General features: G+C 41.1%; 1 protein-coding gene across 7 annotated transcripts in view; it reads right to left on the bottom strand.

The window, feature by feature from the left end:
• R3hdm1 (R3H domain containing 1) overlaps positions 1-8,831 on the bottom strand; it is a 160,024-nt gene that overhangs the window by 17,566 nt on the left and 133,627 nt on the right. For all 7 annotated transcript variants that reach the window (XM_013030827.1, XM_013030823.1, XM_013030821.1 and 4 more), the window contains 2 exons: positions 6,324-6,427; positions 799-971 (listed from right to left, as the gene is read on the bottom strand). In XM_013030827.1, coding sequence (XP_012886281.1) covers positions 799-971; positions 6,324-6,427 — 277 coding nt within the window. The remainder of the gene's footprint in view (positions 1-798; positions 972-6,323; positions 6,428-8,831) is intronic.

Here is an 8,831-nt window from a genome sequence, read left to right as displayed (position 1 = left end):
CTCAAGGCTAGCGCTCTACCACTTGAGCCACAGCGCCACTTCTGGCTTTTTTCTTTTTGCTTATGTGGTACTGAGGAATCAAACCCAGGGCCTCGAGCATGCAAGGCAAGCGCTCTACCACTGAGCCACCTTCCTAGCCATCTCCCTTAGATTTTCAACTCAAGGCTTACTTTCTACCACTTGATCCACACCTCCATTTCTGGCTCTGGCTTCAAATAGAGATCCCCAGATTTCAATCTCCTGAGTAAGTTTAGAGAAGTGAGCCACTGGTACCCAGCAAAGTGGATTCCTTTATATGAGGAATGTTTTATCACTGAATTGGTACACATACACACACACACACACACACACACACACACACACACACACACACACGAAAGGGGGAATAAATGTTTTAAGTCTTTTTGTTTATGGAACTTTAATCTTTTCCTCTTTATGTGTTTAGTATGAAACCCAGAACCTTCTATATACTAGGCCACTCCTTACAATCTCTTCTGATATTTTATTTTTGGAGACAGGGTCATTCCATGTATCCCAGGGTAGTCTCAAGCTCAAGTTCCTCAGCATGCTGAGCTTATAGATGTGGACCACCAAACCTAGCTCTCTTTATTTGTAAGGATAATGTTTGGTGAATATATAGAAGTTATCATGTAATACTGACACATAATGTTGATAAAATACAGATAGAGATTTTCAAACATCTTTATCAATCTTCTTTTAGAATTTTAAATTCAATGAGATAGTTCATTTAGCTGATAAAAATGTAGGCTCAAAATGACAATAAAGAAAATATCTTACCTGGACAATATTGTCTACATTGCTAAATTCCACACATTTCTGTCCTCTCTGGTGGTCACAGTAATATTTGTTTTGTTTCCACTGAGGGGGTGAGTGAGCACGAGATTGTGGATTGTTCGGTACATTGAGCTGCATCATTACCATTCCTCCACCAGGTGGTGGTGGTGGCATGGCTGAAAATCAGATTAGGACAGTGCATGATATCAGTGCTATTTTAGCAACTTGTATCTCTGAAACTAGCTAGGATAACAATAATTTCACATTTCTGAATAAAATTTTACTATTAAGTATGTTTAGGCTTGAATATTTCACTTATCATAAGTATAGGCCAATAGTTACTCAGGAGACTGAATTACTTCTGGCAGCACCTAATAGATACTTGAATATGTACATAAGCAACAAAGGCTCTTCTCCTCCTTTTCTTTCCACGCTTCTTTCCTTTCCTTTTGCTCTCCATTGCATTGAAATCAGAAGACTGTGCGTGCCAGGCAAGTGTTGTAGCACTGAGTCATATCTTACATATTATTTTGTTTTATTTATTTTTTTTGCTGGTCCTGGGGCTTGAACTCAGGGCTGGGGTGCTATCCCTGAGCCTCTTAGTGCACTTCAGGCCTTTTCTGCCTGGGCTGGCTTAGAACCTTGATCATCAGATCTCAGCCTCTGATGCTCAGCTAATTATTATTAAGGTTACCATTTCCTAAGTCAGGCAATGAGTACATTTCTTTTTTGGACAATGTCAACTCTTCCTTTGCTTTCCTCTAGTTTCCCCCTCTTTTCTCTTCCCACAAGTTACATATTTCCCATACACTGTATGTATACTGAATAGTGTGATTACATTTGTTCATCCTCCTTCCCCCCATTTCTACACTCACTTTGGCCCCCTCCCACCAAAAAAAAACAAAAACAAATACCCCACCACCAATAAAAATCCATTTCCATTTCCTCAGATCTGTATCAATAAATATTATACTTTTTAATAGATGAGTAAAATTCCATTGTACATATGTACACCAAATTTTATTGATCCACTCATCTTACTGATTCACCCATCTATTGTATTTAATTTTTCAAATAAAGTATTTCATTTACTTTGTATTTTGAGGAAGGTCTTGCTATTGTAGCCCTTGCAGGCCTCAAATTCATGATTCTCCTGCATCAACCTCCTGAATGTTGGTTGAGGTTATAGGCGTGTGCTGCCATGCCTGGTGGAAAGTATTTATGTATGTACTTATTTATTTTGGTGCTGTTACTGGGGCTTGAACTCAGGGCCTGGTGCTGTTCCTAAGTGGTAGCACCTACCATTTGAACTAATACTCCATTTCTAGCTTGTAACTGGAAATGAGTCTCACAGACTTTCCTACCAGCCTGTCTTAGCCACTATACTCAGATCTCAGCCTCCTGAGTAACTAGGATTACAGGTATGAGGCACTGGGGCTCTGCTGGAAAGTCATTTCTATAAAGTGAATTAATTTAAAAAAAAGTGGGATATTGGCACAGAGCACAATTTTTGCATCCTGAAATATTCTACAACTCTGGAAAACTATTTCCCTATTTATTTCTCTAATTTGTTAGTATTGCAGTACTAACTGCACATAGTTGTCATTTCCCTACAAACGAGAATATGGTTAGCTAAACCTTGGAAGGGCTAACTGCATATCTATCTATCTTTCTATAGATATGTCTGTCTGTCTGTCTGTCTGTCTATCTATCTATCTATCTATCTTTTTGCTGGTCCTGTGGCTTAAACTCAGGACATGGGCTCTATCTCTGAGCCTCTCTGTGCTCAAGGTTAGCACTCTACTTGAACCACAGCACCACTTCTGGCCTTTTTTGTTTATGTAGTACTGAGGAATGGAACCCTGGGCTTCATTCATGCTAGGCAAGCACTCTACCACTAAGCCACATTCCCAGCCCTAGATATATCTTAAAACTTTTTCTCAGAGCTGGGTGGCAATGGCTTATGCCTGTAAATCTTAGCTACTCAGGGGGCTGAGATCTGAGGATTGTAGTTTGAAGCCAGACAGGGCAGGAAAGTCCATAAGACTTTTTTTTTGTTGGTCTTTGGGCTTGAACTCTGGGCCTAAGCCCTGTCCTTGAGCTCTTCAGCTCAAGGCCAGGGCTTTACCATTTGAGCCACAGTGCCATTTGGGTTTTCTGATGGTTTATTGGATATAAGTCTCATGGACTTTTCTGCCAGGGCTGGCTTTGAACTATAATCCTCAGATCTCAGCCTCCTGAGTAGCTAGGATTACAGGCATGAGCCATCAGTGCCTGGCTTGTGAGACTCTTATCTCCAATAAACTACTCAGAAAAAGTTGCAAGCAGTACTGTGGCTCAAGTGGTAGAGCACATGCCTTGAGCAAAAGAAACTCAGGGACTCAGAGTTCAAGCCCCAGGACTGGCGAAAAGAGAAAAGAAAAGAAAAGGAAAAAAACAAAACAAAACAGGAAAAAAAAAGCTTTTCTCGGCCAAAGTGGCCAATCTTCCACAAATAGTGATTTACTTTTTGGTGGTACTGGAGGGTTGAACTCAGAACCTTGTGCTTGCTAAGCTGGCTCAACACTGCTAAACTATGCCTCCAGCCCTGTTTTTCTTTTTTCTGGCAGTACTGTGACTTAAACTCAAGATCTTTGTTCTTGCTTAGCTTTTCTTCTCAAGGCTGTTACTCTATTACTTGAGATACTTCTTCACATCTGGCTTTTTGGTGGTTAACTGGTGATAGTAGTCTCATGGACTATTTACTATTTTACATGAGATGGTTTTGAACAGTGATCCTCAGATCTCAGCCTGAATAGCTAGGATTACAGGGCACTGATGGTATGAATTACCACATGCCCTGTTTTTCACAGTGTTTTGCTTTCTAATTAAGTGCAGCCAGGTACCACTATGTCCAATTTCCCTCTGCTGGGACTGTTTTGAACCCCATTATCTTCTGTTTCCACTAACCCAAGAACTAGAATTATAGGGGTAAGCTACCGGTACCAAGGGTCTAATAGTCATTTACTGATAATCACTTACTGTTTAACTTTTTTTTTTTTAGGAGATTATATACGTCAACAAATCATTATAGTAAAATAAGAGTATAATCAAAAGTTCTGTAAGGGCTGGTAATGTGGCTTAGTAGTAGAGTGCTTGCCTAGCATGCATGAAGCTCTGGGTTCAATTCCTCACTACCACATAAACAGAAAAAGCAGGAAGTGGTGCTAGAGTGCTAGTCTTGAGCAAAAGCAGCTCAGGGACAGTGCCTAGACTCTGAGTTCAGGCCCCAGAACTAGCAAAAAAAAAAGTTTCTGTAAGAGTATATGGAAAACTGGGCACTGGTAGTTTGCGCCTATAATCCTAACTACATAATGAGGCTGAGATCTGAGGATTGTGGTTCAAAACCAGCTCAGACACAAAAGTTCATAAGACTCTTATCTCTAATTAAACATAAAGCTGGAAATGGAGCTGTGGCACAAGTGATAGAATACTATCCTTGGGCACAAAAGCTCAATAACAGCACCCAGGCCTTGAATTCAAGCCCCAGGACTTACACACAGACACACACACAAATTCTAGATACCCTTTTCTTAAAGACTAGGTGAATGGAGTTGGAAGCTGGTGGCCCACACCTGATTGAAGCTAGCCTGGGCAAGAAAGTCTGTGAGACTCTTATCTCCAATTAACCACGAGAAAAACTAGAGTTGGCTCAAATTGGTGGAAGAGCGCTAACATTGAGTGAAAAGCTCAGGGAGAGTGCTCAGGCCTTGAGTTCAAGCCTCATGACTGATAAAACAAAAACAAAAACAAAGACTAGCTGAATTATTTGTAAAATAGGTGAATTTCTTGAGCCAAATTTTAAGAATGAGAAATACTCTGTCAAGCAGGATGATGGATAAACATCACAGGCAGAGTGAAAAATAAGTACAGAAGTATTTTGGGCATCAAAGAGTACATTATGACAGAAAATTCTGTATGAATTAAATATGTATGTATAACTGGGAGGCTTATTAGACTTACAGGAGTGGATCCAAGTTTTATTTTCAGAGGAACAACATGAAGAGATTTCTGTTTCAGGACAATAATTTTTGAAACTGTGTATGTTTATGTGTTGGCGAAATGAAAATTAAATACATAATAAGAACTTCAGTGATTACTGTAAACAAGGTATAAAAAGAACAGACCAGAATTATCAGTGGTAGAAAAAAAGAGACAGTATTTAATTTGAGGAAATAATGACTACAAGAATGTGAAAGAGAAGAAAAACATTATTTTTTTACTTTATTTTTGTGCTAGTACTGAGGCCTGTGCTCAGGACCTGGGAGCTCTCCCTTACCCTTTTCACTTGAGGCTAATGCTTTAGCACTTAAGCCATACTTCTGCTTCTATCTTTTCTTTGGTAATTAATTGGAGATAACAGTCTCAGAAATTTTTCTGCCAAAGTTGGCTTCAATCAATGCTCCTCATAATCTCAGCCGCCTTAGAAGCTGAGATTACAGGTGTGAGTCACAGTAGCTGGCAGAAGAGTTAAATTATGATTGTGAAATTTCTGTTTCAATTATTAGGTGAAATCTGAGGTAACAGAAACAGGAAGAGGAAGAAAATATTTGCTTTTGAACATCTGGGTAGGGATTTCCAGTAAGTAACAGAGTATATGATCTTGGCACAGCAGAAATAAGATTTATGAGGTTGGGGCTGGGAAGTTGGCTCAGTAGTAGAGCGCTTGCCTTGCATGCCTGAGGGCCTGGGTTCGATTCCTCAGCACCACATAAGCAAAAACAAAAAAGCCAGAAGTGGTGCTGTGGCTCAAGTGGTAGAATGCTAGCCTTGAGCTGAAGAGCTGAGGGACAGCACTCAGGCCCAGAGTTCAGGCCTCACGACTGGACCCAAAAAAAAAAAAAAAGATTTATGAGGTTGTCAGATACAGCAGTGGGGTTGAAGCCCCAGGACTCGTTGGCTTAGTCACAAAGGGCTGAAGAATTAGAAAAAGGCTTAGAAAAGACTCTGGATCCCTCCCCCACAGTATAACCCCTGCTTTCACTGTATTTGATGTCGGTATAATTTGTGGAGGGGAAGGGGAAAAACAAATAGTTTAAATAAGGATACAGGTGGACCTGTTGCAACAATGAGAAGTACAAGTTGTCATGTCAAAAACGAACTTTACAACTTGGGGGGGGGAGGGTTGGTTGGGAGAAGGATGGGAAGGGATGGAAAGGGTAAACAAAGGAGGAGTCTACAATGCTTGATAAGAAATGTACTCACTATCTTTCCCATGTAATTGTAACCCCTCTGTACAGTATTTTCACAATAAAAAAAAAAGACTCTGGATAACATCACACTTTTGAAGAGGAAAATGAAGTTAGCAAGGTGATTGCAGTGGCAAAAAAGCATTAAGTGAATTGCACCTGCTAACCTGATTCTGCAAGGCATCCTAAACATCCTGAGTGAATCTCAACAAAGCTGAAGTTGAGAAATTTTTGCAGAACAAAGAAATGTGTTGAAATATTTAGACAGACCATTACTATCTTTTAGTGACCTATTCCTACCTGCACACTGGTGGCCTTGGAGTGGCTGGGAACTGCACGGTGATGTAGTTCGAGGAAACTGTACTTGTTCTGATCCTGGATGTTGCAAGAAACCCACTGAAGAGCTGTGGGCCAGAAGTAAAAAACAAAGATAGCACAATGAGACAGTCTTTGAATAAACATTCCTACAAATTTAGGTAAAACTATTTTATCAAACTGCTAAAAGTCAAACTCTATTTGTTTTCTCTGTGAATTACAATTAATTATTGAATAAAAGTCACATTTTTATAGTCATCTTGACACATGTGGAAATAAAAGCCACTTCCTAATTCTATCATTACAAAAAATTTACTTCCACTGGAAAAGTATTTATTGAGCCCCTTTGATAAGTGTGGATGTATTTAATTATTATTATTATTTTTTTGGGTCCAGTTGTGGGGCCTGAACTCTGGGCTGGGCGCTGTCCCTCAGCTCTTCAGCTCAAGGCTAGCGCTCTACCACTTGAGCCACGGCGCCACTTCCGGCTTTTTTCATTTTTTTGTTTACGTGGTGCTGAGGAATCGAACCCAGGCCCTCAGGCATGCAAGGCAAGCGCTCTACCACTGAGCCACCTTCCCAGCCCATTTAATTATATTTTTATTTTAACATTATTTAGCTGGGGGCTGGGTAGGTGGCTCAGTGGTAGAGCGCTTGCTTTGCATACCAGAGCCCTGGGTTCGATTCCTCAGCACCACGTAAGCAAAAAGAAAAAAGCCGGAAGTGGCGCCGTGGCTCAAGTGGTAGAGCGCTAGCCTTGAGCTGAAGAGCTGAGGGACAGTGCCCAGGCCCAGAATTCAGGCCCCACGACCGGACCCCCCCCCCCAAATAAAGTAATTTAGCTGGGCGCTGGTGGCTCACTCCTGTAATTCTATCTACTCAGGAGGCTGAGATCTGAGGATTGTGGTTCAAAGCCAGCCTGGGCAGGAAAAGCCGTGAAACTCTTTTCTTTTTTTGTCTGTCACCGGGTCTGAACTCTGGGCCTGGGCATTGTCCCTTAGCTCTTCAGCTACTGGGTACTGGTGGCTTGTGCCTGTAATCCTAATTACTCAGGAGGCTGAGAACTGAGGATTGTGGTTCAAAGCAAGCCTAGGCAGGAAGTCCATGAGACTTATCTCCAATTAACCACCTAGCTTTGAGTGAAAAAGCTCAAGGACAGCAACCTGGGCCCTGAGTTCCAGTTTCAGGACTTGTATAAAGCAAAAACCAAACCAAAAAACCAAAAATAAACACAAAAAGAACAAAAAACATCCAAATCACCCCAAGGTTGTAGGTGTAGTTCATAATGATAGAGTGCTTCTACAAGTGCAAGCAAGGGTCTGAGTTCAGAGTCAAAACAAAGAAGTATTCTCTCTGTTTTATTTTTATGATGCTAAGGATTGAACCCAGATGTTTATCCATGCAATTTATTACCCCTAGTACCTTTTTCATGGTCCCAGAACTGGAGCTTGAACTCAAGGCCTAGGCCCTGCCCCTGAGCTTTTGTGCTCAAGGCTAGTGTTCTACCACTTAAGCCACCGTTCCGCTTCCGCTTTTTTTGGCTGGTTAATTAGAAATAAGAGCCTCATAGACTTTCTTGCCCAGGCTGGCTTCAAACTGTGGTCCTTAGATCTCAGCCCCCGAATAACTAGGTAGGATTACAGGCCTGAGACACATTCACTCAACTGGTACACCCCTATACAGTATATCAGGAAGGACAGCTTTGCAATTACAAAAGGTTTTGTTTGTAGATAGAAGAGAAAGGTACATTTTTTTCTTTTTCTTTTTGTCGTTCATGGGGCTTGAACTCTGGGCCTGAGCGCTGTCCCACAGCTCTTTAGCTCAAGGCTAGTGCTCTATCCTTTGAACTACAGTGCCACTTCCAGTTTTCTGGTGGTTATTGGAGATAAGAGCTTCACGGACTTTCCTGCTTTGTCTGGCTTTGAACCCTGATCCTCAGATCTCAGCCTCCTGAGTAGCTAGGATTACAGGCGTGATCCACCAGCACCTGGCCATTTTTTTACTTTTGGAGGTAGACGGTACTAGGGTTTGAAATCAGAGTCTCACATGCTTGCTAGACAGGCTCTGAACCAATTAAATCATGCTCAAGAAGAGGATTTTTAAAATACCAGGCCCAGTCCTTTAGGAAGCATGTATATTACTCTTGATTGCAAAATAAAAGATCAATCTTAGTGGGGCACTAGTGACTCACACCTGTAATCCTACTTACTCAAGAGGCTGAGATATGAGGATTGCCAGTCTGGGCAGAAAAGTCCCTGTGAGACCCTTATTGACAATTAACCACTCAAAATTGGAATTGGCGCTGTGGCTCAAGTGGTAGAATGCTAGCCCTGAGCTTAAAGAGGCTCAGAGACAGGGCTCTGGTCCTGAATTTAATCACCAAAATTGACAAACAACAACAACAACAATAAAACTAATCTCATAAACCGTTATAGGTCTCCTGAAAATTTTTGACTTAAAACAATGAATATGTTAACTAAGAATGACTTATAA

The sequence above is a fragment of the Dipodomys ordii genome, unplaced genomic scaffold (genome assembly GCF_000151885.1).
Source record: "Dipodomys ordii isolate 6190 unplaced genomic scaffold, Dord_2.0 Scaffold133, whole genome shotgun sequence".
NCBI lineage: Eukaryota > Metazoa > Chordata > Mammalia > Rodentia > Heteromyidae > Dipodomys > Dipodomys ordii.
This window is presented reverse-complemented; position numbering and strand designations above follow the sequence as displayed.